General features: G+C 44.2%; 2 protein-coding genes across 2 annotated transcripts; one reads left to right on the top strand and one right to left on the bottom strand.

Moving 5' to 3' along the window:
* Positions 1–1189: 1189 nt before the first annotated feature.
* On the top strand, positions 1190–7218 carry LOC119378632 (organic cation transporter-like protein). The gene is made up of 3 exons (XM_049411785.1): positions 1190–1524; positions 4786–5227; positions 7095–7218. The coding sequence occupies exons 2-3, from the start codon at positions 4877–4879 to the stop codon at positions 7200–7202; spliced, it is 459 nt and encodes a 152-aa protein (XP_049267742.1). The 5' UTR covers positions 1190–1524; positions 4786–4876; the 3' UTR covers positions 7203–7218.
* A 5989-nt stretch (positions 7219–13207) lies between these two features.
* On the bottom strand, positions 13208–14742 carry LOC119378633 (E3 SUMO-protein ligase ZBED1-like). The gene has a single exon (XM_037647701.2). The coding sequence runs from the start codon at positions 14568–14570 to the stop codon at positions 13305–13307; it is 1266 nt and encodes a 421-aa protein (XP_037503629.1). The 5' UTR covers positions 14571–14742; the 3' UTR covers positions 13208–13304.
* Between the last annotated feature and the right edge of the window lie 272 nt (positions 14743–15014).

Raw genomic sequence — 15014 nt, 5'->3', positions numbered from 1 at the left:
ACTGAGGCAGTGGCCAATCTGGCACTTCAATGTGAAAGTAGAAACAAGGAGCTTTTGTTGTTGCTGCTGATGATGATGCTTGTCCTTCTCGCTGTCCTCGTAGTTAATCCTCTTCCTCTGTTATTTCATTCCCCTGTTTTCTTCCCTGTGGCGCCGGGTCGCGTGCTGCATAGTGGGCTGCATTATATCGCGCCACTTTTCATTTTCCCGAAAAAAGACCGCCTGGGGGCCGAGCAAGAAAAAAAAATGTAACCAGATCAGCGACTCCAAGGCGCCGCAGTCAGAAATTTTGTCTGAGGGCGAATCTCGCCAGAAGCGCGTAGGATCTTGGTCAACTTTCAAGACCGAAGAAAAATCCAAATTATTTGGGCCTGGGGAGGGGGGGAGTTTAAACCCCTCCCCGAAATTTTCAAATTTTGCAGCATGTGTACATGTACACGCACATATACGCACGCACGAGCATGCATAAAGTACGGCTAACACCCACCCACACCCAGGGCTGTACCCAGGAATCTTTTTCGGGGGGTGTTTGTGCAGAACGGCTAACTTTGGCGACTTGTGGTTGCTGTGAAGGCGTGCAAGTATTTTAGTGTCACAGTTAATTAAAGCATGAAAAGAGTTCGGGGGGTGTCAGAACCCCTTAAGCCCCCCGTAGTTACGGCCCTGCCCCCCCCCCCCCCTCCCGAAAAAAATTTCTGGCTAGCTACTGCTTCTCGTATTTCATGCTCGTCCCCTGATTCCTGCTCGTCAATAGATTGTTTCGTCGACTAGTCTTCTGCCGATGTCAGCCGAAGACTGGATGAAGCCGGCAAAAATAAAACTGCAGCGCTTGCCCAGCCTTCTTTTCGGTGGTGTCGAGGTCAAGGTATTTTGTTTTGCTAGAGATCGTTGTTCCCGACGAAAGTAACATATCGAAATGAGTAATGATCACTTGAGGTTTCTTGAGGAAACCAGTTACACAAAAACACACATTAATCGGTATTTGACTGGGCAAACTTGCCATATTAAATTCCTAGGGCTTGGGAGGAACAGGCTTCCGTTGCTTCGATGAACACTGGTTTATTCTGCCCCTCCTAAGATGGCGGCCTCCATCTTAAGGTGGCTACGGCTTCATCCTTGAGGCGTAACTTTCACTCCATATTGTCGTCATCGGAAGGGGTGCCCACTGGCCCCGCCTTTACCCCATTCGCTCTTCACCGTTTCCGCGGTTTCTACCACAACTTGCAACGGCCTCCCCGCCTTGTTTGCTTTCCGGTCTTCTTACATTCCTCTTAACGCGAATTGAAAGTATGTCACCGCGTTATTCGGCGCACGTAATGCTCTAAGCAGACAAGATGTGTTGCTCAAGGAGCCTGCTTGTCTGACAAGTGCAATCCTTTCCTGCTCACGTGGTACCCGCCTCGCCCGCCTTTCTTCGGATGTCGAGACTGCCGCTCGCTTTTATTCCAAGCCCATCAACACTCTGCGAGCTGCCTCATGCGGCTGACGGAACCATCCCAGCACATCCGACGCACTCTTTAAAAGGTGAACTGGCACTTGTCGCTTTCAATACCGCTTGCTTTCTTCAGCGCGGATTGATGTCATATCAAGAAGCTTTCGCTTTGCACCGATTTCGCGTATTTGTGCGCTATCTGGGACGCGGAAAGTGCAGGGACATCAAATGTGAGAAAACACCCACCCCCCTTACCAGGAAAATTTAACTCTCCACGTGAACCCGCGGCCGCTTGTTTCCGAGGGAAACGAAGATACATTTTGAGACTGTTTTGAACGAGCATGCGTATGTTTGATATCAGTCGCGACCTTGTTCAAGGCGGAGGTGGTTGCGCTGTATTTCAAGTGCAGTTTGGCACATCCGAGAACGTTACGAAAGAGCCGGTTTCTGTTTCATTATGTGATTGCGCGCTGCATATTACTTTTTTTTGTTTTTTTCTCTCGTCGACGGAGTCATGCCCGCAGGGCTACTTTGCCGCAACGCATCTGGCTCTGCTATTGCGAGCCGGCATACGTAAGCTCAGTTTTATTTATTCGGTGTTTGATAGTCGCTGCCCTCCCGCAAAGCTGCTCTCCGCGTGAGGGGAAAGGTCAGCTTTATCGTGTTTGTGCTGCTGTTGGCACCGTGAACACTCGCTGACTCTAAAGTACATACATATAGAAAAGCCCCTCTCATATCGTTCGTGCTGATACGCGGAAACTGCTACAGCGTCGACTCAACTTCCAAGTAACTCATTCTTTCAATTCTTAATAGCGCCGACGCGTATTTCGCTGACATTACTAACACTCACCTAGCTTCGTAATAACTTTTCTAGCGCAGACTGACACACGGGGAACGACACCAGCGCTGGTGTCGTTCTCTCTTCGATGTATTCGATGTGTTCCCTCTTCGAATTTTCGATGTATTCGTAAGAACTTAAGTCTTCTCTCAGCATGGGTGTGTTTGATTTTCCACTTCTTTTTTTCTTCTTCACCAAACGTCTGAGAAACATGTTGTCCTTGTCCGTCTCTTCAAGTCTTTTCCTTTATTGAACAGCGCTCGAACAGCTAGGGGATCTGTCAAAATAAAGTATGATTAATAACCTAAAAAGTTGGCCAGCATACTTCTAAGCAATGAATTGAATTGAATCGAACTTTATTAAACGAAATATGGTCAAACAAAAACATGTTACAAGGATCTTGTTCCTTAGCATAATGCTGTATCCATGCTATTATACATAAAAGTACAGGCAGGAGACAGAGTTACACAATTATTTAACGGCATGGTAGCTTAGCATACAGAATATATTGAAACATCTAACTTATACATGACAGTCTAAGAGTATTTTAGGTCTGCATACTAAACATAATTAAAACACTTTTATACATCTGTTTAGTAGCATTTTCGGTTAGCATACAAAACATAATTTAGTTTAACAGCGTGTCAGGTTATATTACAAAGCATAAATATTCCAATACAGTTCCTTGTAGTGACGTTTAAGCATCAAAATGAAAGCATTGTGTTGGTTTACTTGAACAGGTAGGTTATTCTACAGTGACGTCGACGTACCAACACTAGAAAGTTGCCCTTTTCCCATATACATTATTAAGCAGTGGTTTTAGGAAGTTACCATGGTGATAGCCTCTTGTTTGAAATTGTGAAGGTATAAAGAAAGAGCAGTGAAGGGGAACATTGCTTGTTAGATACTTGTACACCATTATTGTTGTTTTCTAATTTATGAGTTGTTATAGGAGCATGATTTGGTATTGACGAAAGAGTGGTTTAGTTGAGTTTGCATTTGACTTAAAATGGATTTTTGAAGAACTGTTAGTGGCTTTATGTAAGAATCGTATGTATGGCCCCAAGCTTCAATACAATATGACAGTTGACTATGAAAGATGGCAAAATAAATTGTTCTCAATGTCGCTGCATCGAAGTACTGGTGACATCTGAAAAGTGTAAAGCAGTCTATAGTGAGTTTTTTGCAGACAGAATCAATATACATTTTCCAGTTGAAATGATGATCTAGTACAACGCCAAGGTATGGCAGGTTACTCACTCTTTCTATGGTTTACCTCTCAGGTTGAAGCACACACGAGTCCAGAGCATTAACTTCGCTTGGTGAATGAATCACCATGTATTTTGTCTTCCTAACATTTAAAAGCAGTTTATTGGCTTGCAACCAATCACAAATTAGTTTCATTTCTTCATTAGCCATGCTTAAAGCTCCATCTATGGGCTGTCTGCGCAAATGAAAGCAGTGTCATCAGCATACATGACAGGAGTGAAGTTACGTAATATTGATGGGAGGTCATTCACATATATAGAAAATAAAATGGGTCCCAATACAGATCCCTGGGGTACTCCAGATGTAACTGGTAAAAATTCTGAATTAGCATTGCAAAAGTGAATTGTTTGTTGTCTGTTCGTAAGGTAGCTTAAAAAAAATTCTAGACTTCCCCTACGGAAGCCATAGCGTTCTAATTTATTAAGTAGTATACCCTGATGAATGGTGTCGAAGACTTTTCTGACGCCAGCATTGCCTGCCCATTTTCAATGGACGTAACCTTAAATAGCCGACAGATAGTAAGTAAGCTAAGGAAAAAGCGTAGAGGGTGTTATTTGTAGTTATGAATTGAGGTGTAATTAGGGTGTAAAATGAAAATTAATTAAAAGTCGATGAAAAGACAACTTGCCGCCTTTGTGAGCCAAACCTACAAACTTTGCATCATGCGACGCTGTTTTTGATTACACTGTGTGACAAGCCCGGCACTTTGTTTGTGATCCTTTCTTCGTGTTTAGTTTGTTCTGCACTGTTCACCATACCAACTTTTTGGTCTAGCTCTGGTATACAGAAAGCATACCTCGTATGCAAAAGTTGTGATCGTGTCCTTTCGTTTAGTTTGCTTTGTGCTGTTCACTACAAGAACAATTTGGTCTGGATTTGGTACACACATAGAATACTGTGAATTGAAAAGTTGTGATAGTGTCCACAGCTCTTTTTCCATGCACCCGTCACGGTGGTCTAGTGGTTATGGTGTTTGATTGCTGAACTAAAGATCGTGGGATCGAATCCCGGCTGTGGCGGCCGTATTTTCAATGGACGCAAAAATGCTTGAGGCCGATCTCTTAGATTTAGGTGCACCTCGAAATTTCCGGAGCCCTCCACTACAGCGTCCCTCGTAATCGTATCAGGATTTTGGGACGTTAAACCCAAACAGTTATTATTACTTCTTCCGTGCGAGAGGTGTATAGACAGTTAGTCCATTGGTATATAACTTTGTATTTAAGAATTGCTGTCCTTCCACTTACAGAGACCCCGAAGCAGGGGACGGAAGTGCTGAAGAAAGTGAGCAGCTAGTAGTCGAGACAATTTGCAACGGTGGTTCAACATCACGCAAAGCCATGATCAAAGAGGATAAGGTCGAGCTGACCAGTATCTTCGGGGCATATGGTCCATTCCAACGGATCGTGTTCCTCTTTGCCGTCACGATCAGCATGTTTGGCGCGTACCACAACCTCATCATCACTGCTGTGGCGCCAAAGATCGACCACTGGTGCGCAAGGCCCCCTGGCGCGGGCTTCGACAACCTGACCAACGACGAGTGGAAGCAGCTGGCAATTCCCAAGGAGATGAGACAAGGGGCTGAGCACTACAGTCATTGCGAGGAGTATGATTTCGAAACCAACACTACGGTGAGGTGCAACTCCTGGGAGTACGACCACAGTCACTACAAGCGCACCGTCGTCGATCAGGTGAGCATTTTGCTTGCGGAAAGTAAGACCGAACTCGCCGAAGGAAACAACAGCTTAATGTTTATATAGTGGTGATGAAAGGGATGCACTGGCAGAAAAAGAGACTTCTGGGTACTGGAAAAAGTAAACACTTGCCGGAAGAGAATTGCTGACAATAAGCTTATAGCAGTAATGACAGTTTCTGCTCCTCAACCACGGGCAGCTTGGCAGTCAGGAGCAGCATTGAAAAAAAAATTTTGACAGCTTGCCGGCGTACCAACACAAGATCGTAAGACTGTCACACTGATTCTGTGTAGTAAATAACTGCCAAGCTCCCTGTAACACACAGTATGACATCATTCTTTGCTTCATCACTACATGCCCAATATTTTTAGGCCACGAATGGCATGCACATTGTGTTTGTGACAGTGTATTTGATAGCAAAGTAGTGGGCACATAGTTTTCAAGAAAAGAAATGCGAACAAGCCAGATGACAGTATAGTCGTGTGACAAAAATACACCCTAACGGGAATGCCACTGTTTTTAAAGTGTTTGGAAAGGTGTGAACTTCCTTATACACTTTTGCCATATGTTACGTGCAAGTTGCTCGCAGCTGCATGCATCTGCACATGTTTGTTTCTCCCTCTTGTCAACGGCATAGAAGACGTCGCATCTTTTGCTCAGAAAGATGTGTTGTTAATAATTGTTTTGCAGAGTTTAGTATCACTTTCAGCATCACTTGCATGAGTGTCTGACAACAGGTCATGTTCTTTACTGTGAAACAGTGGATGAATGGAGCTTTGTTTCTTTTTCTTTTACCTTTACGAATGGTATAATATTTGCACTTTAAACATTTGCAGCATTTGCATACTGTAAATCTAGCATCTCTACTACTTTATGCTATTAGTTCATGCTTGTGCAAAGTACATGCTGCACTGACAACAGCTCATGACCTCAGTGCTGCATAAAATTTATACAACAGTAGGGTAAATGTGAGTTACGGCAGCGTGTGCCTGCAGCTAGGCATGTGAAAGTTAAAGTGGTATGCTTTGTGCCCAAAACGTGCAACACATGACTCTCTCAGGGTAAAGGAGCCTGGTAATAAAGAATGTTGGCACTTTTTTGTGGCATCCACCCTATCACCTTCTGTAGCAGTATGGGCTGTGAACCTTGAAGGTGATCATGAAGTGCACATGACCATCAGTGTTAAGGAAGCTTTGTCCCTTTGCAGCTGGATTACATAGCCAGCGTTGTCCAATAAATAAACATTGTGTGGTAATTATAAAGCCCTTTTATCCACATACCATCTCCACATCTGGAAAGTGGTGCCAACATTTGAAATTTGTAGCACTTAATCTGATTGGTGATAAACCTGTGTCCAACAGCTTTACTGATTGAGCTTCTCTTGCTATTGTTTAAATGGCCAGCATTGTAACGTAATGAACATGTTTCAGTAAAGTACAAGAAAGTTTGTGTGGGTGTTCCTTCTTATGTCACTAAAGTAAGTCTGACTCCTGCTCAAATTGCGTGCCTCTCTTTTCGCAGTTGCTCAGTTGTTCCACTCCTACCCCTAGCTTTGCCATTTGCTTCCCTGGTAGTTATACTATAGAAATGGTAATCAAGGTTGCACAGTGATGGGGAGTGCTGTAACAATGCGGCCACATGCATCGGCAACTGCTTGGCATGTGTGAATGTTGACCAGCATGCATTTGACGTAAGCCTTAGGTGCCTGTCATGTATATTTGCCTGGCAGCATTTGTGATGTGCACTGCTGAATTTTTAGGCATGCTCTAGAACACAGCGGCTGTGTGCACCTCTTCTGGCTGGCACTGTGCTTTGATATGTTCTCTTTGTGAAGGTGCATGTTCATGGCAATGATATCACGCAGTGGGATCTCGTGTGTTCAAGAAGCTGGCTTGTCTCTCTCAGCCAATCTGTGTACATGGCAGGCTACATGACATCCATGATCATTTTTGGACAACTCTCCGACAGGTGAAGAACCTACCTTGCCTTGTGCCTTTTTTTTTATATGCTGAAGGCTTGGGGAATGGTTCGAGGTGTTCATTTGGCGAGCGCATTAATTGGAGCTTTTAAATGCTCCATGAAGAGTTCATTTGATGAGCGCGTTAATTAGAGCTCTTTTATGCTCCAGTTTTATAGCTTTTCTCAATTGCACGTATAGTCTCTCAGTAGCATGGGCAGCTGTGATCAGTTCGCATGCAAGGACTAAGTACTTGCCTCAAAGTATATTTCCTATGGCAACCTGTCTGCTGACCTTGCTCTTAGATGAAACATATCAAATTACAATGTTAAAGATGCAATCCTAACTTTAGAAACCTGCTGTGCTTCCTTTGCAATATCTAAGTCACTTTGCTTTGATTAAAGGGACCGACAACTGGCCAGAATGGGTGATTAGATCCTGGTGGAAATGAAGAGGCCGTGAATTATAGTGACAGATTCCAGAATACTTTTCGCGATCTGAGTAGGATTTATATTTTTAAATCGCGTTTAAAAGTAACAAAAACCGGTATGTCGCGCAGCCTAGCGCGAGCGCCATGAACCAGACGTATGCAGTCTTAAGCACTTTGTTGTACGTAGTCTAATGCTTTTAGACGCACCAGAACGAGGGCTGAAAATTTGAATATGTATGTTATTGTCAATTCTCGTTTGTTTCTAAGGTAAAAGAAGTAAAGCCTGAGATGCGGCGCTGCTTTCGTGGCTTCCAGTGAAACGGAGGCTGCGGCGCATGCGCGCGGCGTCCGGCGGCGTTTCCCGCGTAGCTCGACTCTCGTCTAGTGCAGCAACAACAAACCGGTTTTGCAGCAAAGCCGGTTATCCGGCTATTCGATTCATCGGTTATTCGATTTCGAAATCCGCATAACCGGAGTGACCGGATATTCGGTTTGTTATTCGGTTAGTAATATTGTGATATTCGGATATCCGAATAACCGGATTTTTATTCTGCAATGCTAGGGAAAATATTCGTTCCTCTCTGATTCTCATACTTGTAGGCATCACTGCAACCACTCGTGCAAGTATGATATCAGCTCTGGTTAGCCATATCACTTTTTTGTCCCAGATTACGGCGGCCGATCACGCTATCGCGTTCTACTCTTGAAGGCGAACCTCAAGCGTCCTCCAAATTTTTTTCCAGTCCCAGGCAATTTGACCCTTCCATAAATTAATAGAAGAATGAACATTCCTTGCAATAGTCACAAGCGTCATGACTGACAGTGATTTGTTGACGTCATCAGATACGTGTAGTATAGGATTCGTTTTCTACATTTCGAGCTGAGTGACAAGAGTGACTGACACAAATGAGTCGCAACCCTCACAGGTAATCTTCGAGTTGATTGTATCATGACGTGCGATTTCCTTATCTATTACCATATGTTTCCTTCAAAGTACATGTACTCAGCCACTTGACGTAATCACTATGTGACTCATATTATAAGTCGCTGAGGTCCTACTTTAACACATGATTCCTAGTGACTCACATTACATCAACCCGCTTCTCATACACGTCGCTTACCTCCTGACAGTCATGTGAAACGAAATGCCTTCCTCGGAGTAATAAGTGGCGCCCCTACCACTCAGTCAAATGGCGTGATCACTAGTGATTCATTCGACGTCACCACGCTTCTTAACTAGCATACACTTTCTAAATATGTCGACATGTACATCAAGCGATATGTCTTTCAAAGGTTAATAATCGAATCACTAGCACAATGTAAAGTGACGCTATCACTAGTGGTTCATGTGACGTCACAACTCTTCACAACCATGAATGCACTATCGCAACCTGCCGACATGCATATCAAACGAAATGTCTTTGAAGCGGTAATAATCTGATCGATATTACTATGGTAAGTGACGCTATCACTAGTGACTCACATGACGCCACCACTCTTCACAACCATGAGTGCACTATCGCAGCCTGCTGACATGCATATCAAACGAAATGTCTTTCAAGGGGTAATAAGCTGATCACTAGCAATAGGTCAAGTGACGTTTTCACTAGTGACTCACGTGACGTCACCACCATTGACAACAATGAATCCACTATCGCAGCCTGGCAACATGCATATCAAACGAAATGTCTTTCCAAGGGTAATAACCCGACCGCTATTACGATGTCAAGCGACGCTATCACTAGTGACTCACATGAGATCATCACTTTTCACAATCGTGAATGCACTTTTGCAACCTGCCGACATGCATATCAAACGAAATGTCTTTCGAAGGGTAATAACCTGATCGCTATTACGATGTCAAGCGACGCTATCACTAGTGACTCACATGATGTCATCACTTTTTCGCAATCGTGAATGCACTTTCGCAACCTGCCGACATGCATATCAAACGAAATGTCTTTCGAAGGGTAATAATCTGATCGCTATTACGATGTCAAGTGATGCTATCACTAGTGACTCACATGAAGTCATAACTTTTCACAATCGTGAATGCACTTCGCATCCTGCCGACATGCATATCAAACGAAATGTCTTTCGAAGGGTAATAACTTGGTCGCAATTACGATGTCAAGTGACGCTATCACTAGTGACTCACATGAAGTCATCACTTTTCACAATCATGAATGCACTTTCGCAACCTGCCGACATGCATATCAAACGAAATGTCTTTCGAAGGGTAATAGCCTGATCGCAATTACGATGTCAAGTGACGCTATCACTAGTGACTCACATGAAGTAAGCACTTTTTCGCAATCGTGAGTGCACTTCGCAACCTGCCGACATGCATATCAAACGAAATGTTTTTCAAGGGGTAATAACTTGGTCGCCATTACGATGTCAAGTGACGCTATCACTAGTGACTCACATGAAGTCATAACTTTTCACAATCGTGAATGCACTTCGCATCCTGCCGACATGCATATCAAACGAAATGTCTTTCGAAGGGTAATAACTTGGTCGCAATTACGATGTCAAGTGACGCTATCACTAGTGACTCGCATGAAGTCATCACTTTTGACAATCGTGAATGCACTTTCGCAACCTGCCGACATGCATATCAAACGAAATGTCTTTCGAAGGGTAATAGCCTGATCGCAATTACGATGTCAAGTGACGCTATCACTAGTGACTCGCATGAAGTAATCACTTTTTCGCAATCGTGAATGCACTTCGCAACCTGCCGACATGCATATCAAACGAAATGTTTTTCAAGGTGTAATAACCTGATCGCAATTACGATGTCAAGTGACGCTATCACTAGTGACTCAAATGAAGTCATCACTTTTCACAATCGTGATTGCACTTCGCAACGTGCCGACATGCATATCAAACGAAATGTCTTTCGAAGGGTAATAACCAGATCGCTATTACGATGTCAAGTGACCCTATCACTAGTGACTCACGTGAAATCATCACTTTTCACAATCGTGAATGCACTTTCGCAACCTGCTGACATGCATATCAAACGAAATGTATTTCGAAGGGTAATTACCTGATCGCTATTACGATGTCCAGTGACGCTATCACTAGTGACTCACATGAAGTCATCACTTTTCACAATCGTGAATGCACTTTCGCAACCTGCTGACGTGCCTATCAAACGAAATGTCTTTCAAGGGGTGATAACCTGATGTGGCGTCATCACTGTGGCATCATCACTAGTGACTCACATGACGCCACCACCCTTGACAGCATGAATGCGCTGTCGCAACCTGCCGGCATACATATGAAACGAACTATCTTTCAAGGGGTAACAACCTGATCAGTAGCTATAGGTCAAGTGACATTATCGATAGTGACGCACGGGACGTCACCACCCTTGACAACAATGAATGCATATCGTAACCTGCCGACGTGTATATCAAACGAAATGTCTTTCAATGGGTAACAACCTGGTCGCTATTACTGTGTCAAGTTACGTTATCACTAGTGACTCTCGTCAGGTCATCAACCTTGACAATCATGAATGATCTTTCGCAACCCGCCGACACGCATATCAAATGAAGTCTATTTGAAGGAGTAATAACCTGATCATTAGCATAAAGTCAAGTGGCGTTGTCACTAATGACTCACGGGACGTCACCGCAACTCTCAACTACGCGTGCACTCTCGCAGCTCGCCGACATATTCTGCCGATATCAATCCTATATCCGCAGCCGTTTAGTCATGCCACGTCGGCATTTCTCACAGTGTAGAACCAACCGCCGCTGGGCCTGACATGCAGACATTACGTTATGTGTTTTCACATTACCGATTTGTCATCTTGGTGGTACTGTTGTAACTTCAGCAATAATTGACGTGTACATAAAAAACACCAATGGAATTTCTGATTTTACCACACGCATTTATCCTATCGTTAACAGTATATGTAAATTTAGGAAAGTGAGCCTCATAGACGACCGTGGTTGATAGTCCGCTTATAGCCTAAACGGCATTTCAATTTAATTGTACCAAGTGAATGGAGGACATGCCTAATGAGTACGTTTTTACGTTTTAAGCCGATATGTTGTTTCTGAAATTAGAGTATTAGCAGTGCTGGTTTACCGTACGGTAAGTACGAAATTCCGTACCGTCGTGGCGGCACGTAGCTGGTTTAAACGTTGCAGTTGTGCGTACGGCAACATGATGCGTACGGCAGCAAGATGAGATTATCAGAGTGGCTAATAGAGGTTTTGCAAACAGAAAAAAAAAACAGCGTAGCTTGCACTGGAGGCGCAATGCTAAAGAGACTGTGGAGCTGGTGGGCACCTAGGTAGTCGTGGCTGTGGCTTTCCTAAGTTTTAGAAGTTTTTCTTTCTTTCTCCCTCTGTTTCTCTTTCTTTTTTTTGTGTACGTAATTTGCCTGTTTATTTCTATGCATTTCTTTCTCCTTCTCGGTCTTCCTGTCTTTATTTTCTTATTTCCTTTCTCTCTCTTTCTGTATTTTTCGCTTCATCTTTCTCTCGCTTTCTATTTCTTGCTCTCTCTTTATTTGATTTTCTCTCTTTCTCTTTTTTTTCTTCTGCCTTTCGTTCTCTCTATTTCTCTCTCTTCATATGCTCTGCTTTACTCTCTTCCCTCCTCCGTTCGTTCCTCCTCACCATCACCTCTCTTCTCACCTTCACTTCACTTTCCCACCCTCTTACTATACTATACAATACAAGGTTATGCTGTGCTCTGCTAGCGCGCCTGGATAGCCGAATGGTAAGACGCTCGCCTTCGGATCGTGAGTACGCGGGTTCGAATCGCCTCGCGAAGAAATTTTCCCCCTAGAGTTTCTCTCTGTCTTTATCTTGATTTCTCTTTCTTTCTCTTTCTCTGTGTACTCGTTGTCTCGCCCATCAGAGGTATTGCATCCCGCAATACCTCTAGAAATCGGCGCACGTGTTCTGCGAGCGAAGCAGAAGATGAAGAAAAGAGCACGTTCATGATGATGATAGTTTTCGGTTCGGGACAGGCAGAATACGGCCGGCTTAAACAGCTCCACTGTTAAAAAAGCAGCGTGGCGACCAAGATATTACGGTATTACCGCATTAACCGCGTGGTAAAGCGGCGCTGATAAAACACCCTTTTGACTCAACGACGCACAAGGTTTGAGATAAAGCGAACGAGCGATGAGTGTTTTTTTTTCTTCTGAAATATGCGGCGACCGTCGAATCACGAAAGGTGCATTACTTCTTTTTGCAACGCCAAAAGTACGTAAAATATTTTTTTTCAGACTTCTTGATGTAAAATGTGAAGCGCGAAGTTTACGTTCGCTCGAGCAAAGTGGCGAAGTGCACAAAAATGTTCCACGATATGCAATCCGCCTGGTTATGTTCTTTCCTGCAACATACAAATATTGGCATGATGAAAAGTACTCGCAATTTCTGTGACATCTTTAGAAACGCACATTTATTTGTTCCGATTCGCTCGCTTTTACAGATCTAAATACGCCCTATTTTGGTATAAGAACACCAGCGAGCTCACATTTTCCGGTAGAAGGGAGCTCCGTTTGGCAGTGATGATATTTCCAGCCGATGAAAATACGCGCTCCGAACTTGCGGATGAGGCTGGGATGCACATGTACTTTTTTGCAAGTTCCGCAAGCCGTGGAAATTTGGACTCATGGTCCTTCCACCATTTCAGTGCGTCCGAGTTATGTCCTATCTGAGGCTCTGAGAGATACGCTTCAAACTGAGCTGACAGGCCACTAACGCGAGGCTGTGCATCGAACAATATGTCCAGTGCTGTTGCTTCGGTCTGGGTAGTGTCTGTCCCGCTTTGGTCATCCGAAGTTGCCAAGTCGTCAAGCATTCTCGAAAATTGGCACGGATTGCCTCCCGGGCGCCTGGTACCTCATACTGAAGGCTTTTGTACCTTGGATCGAGGAAAGATGCTCTCTGGCGTGCAGACACCGATGTCGGTTGGGCGTCCCAGTCCAAGGAGAATCGGCGAGATATCTCCAGCCGAATTATTTCTTTGAAATTCTCGACTAGATGGTCGCCAGAGGTCTGAGGCTCTAGTTTTTTTATTAAAGCTTTCATCACTGGCCGAACCATGGAGACAGGGGACACTGTGTCGCTGCAGAGAATGTTAGTTGCAAGCTGAAGAGGCTCAAGCACCTCACAAAGTTCACTGATGACATTCCATTCTTGCTGACTGATCTCAAGATTCTGCGCTGAATTTGCCGTGACAATTGCTCGGTCAGCAAGAACACTTTGAATGGCAGGCCGATGCTTGATGAGCTTTGCGAGCATTTGGTAAGTAGAGCTCCATCTTGTCGGGCAGCTTTGCGTCAGGCGCTCTGTTGGTAAGCCGAGCAGCTCCTGTCGCCTAGTCAACTGGTCGCTGGCGATGGTCGAATGTCTGAAGTGGGCGACCAGTTTTCCGCTTTTCTGGCAGAGCCCATCGATTTCCTTGTCGGACAGTGCCTTCTTGATGCTCAGGTGGAGACTGTGGGCAGAGCAGGTCACGTCATTCGGCTCTAAAATGCCTCGCAGTGCATTGACTGCTTTAATGCCATTAGATGCGTTATCAGTGACAACAGCCGTCACCTTGCCATCCAGCTTCCACACCGCGATGACTTCTTGCATTCGCTGCATGATATTTTCTCCCGTGTGCCGCTCTTGCATAGCCTCCGTTGCTAAAGTGAACGCTTGTGACTTCCACTCACTGTCCAAAGTGTGCGCAGTCACTGTGATGTAGGAATCTTGCGCCCTTGATGTCCAGCAGTCTGAGGTGAGCGCAACAGCTGTAGCTGAGTCAATCTGAGATGCTACCTTCTGTTTCAAGTGATCATGCAGAAGTTTAATTCGATTTTTCAGCTTAGCATTAGAAGGTGTCTTGTAGCTTGGCTCCACGACGTCCATGAAATGCCTAAATCCTTTACTGGTTGCGAATGCCAAAGGCAACTGGTTGATAGCGATCATTTTTGCTAGCGCCTGGTCAATACTCTCCTGTCTTTCAGCGCGCCTCTTCTGTCGTTTTCGTGGCTTAGGTCCCGCTGACGTCCCAGGTATAGTTGCGTGACTGAGAGTTTCGTTACCATCAAGGGTGTCATCAGCAGAAAATTCATCAGTGTCGCTTATATCCGAGGTTGGTGGCAATCTGTAAAATGAAATATCAGCGGGTGAGTTCCTTGCAACATTATTAATTATGGCGGTGATGCCAGAAAGAACCGCAACATTTATTGAATTGTTTACTTTGAATTAAAATTTACTAAGTCTAACCAAAAAATTGCAGTATTTATCTGACATCATCGAATACCTACGTTTTATAGGTAATAAAGAAAAGCAGGCAGAACGCTTCCCGCGAAATTAATATTTTTATCGCTTCATTGTTGTGTCCTAAGCTTAAGTGCAATAGCAAACAAG

The sequence above is a fragment of the Rhipicephalus sanguineus genome, unplaced genomic scaffold, assembly GCF_013339695.2.
Source record: "Rhipicephalus sanguineus isolate Rsan-2018 unplaced genomic scaffold, BIME_Rsan_1.4 Seq902, whole genome shotgun sequence".
NCBI lineage: Eukaryota > Metazoa > Arthropoda > Arachnida > Ixodida > Ixodidae > Rhipicephalus > Rhipicephalus sanguineus.
Note: the sequence above shows the minus strand (reverse complement) of the source record. Positions and strands in the feature narration are given on the sequence as shown.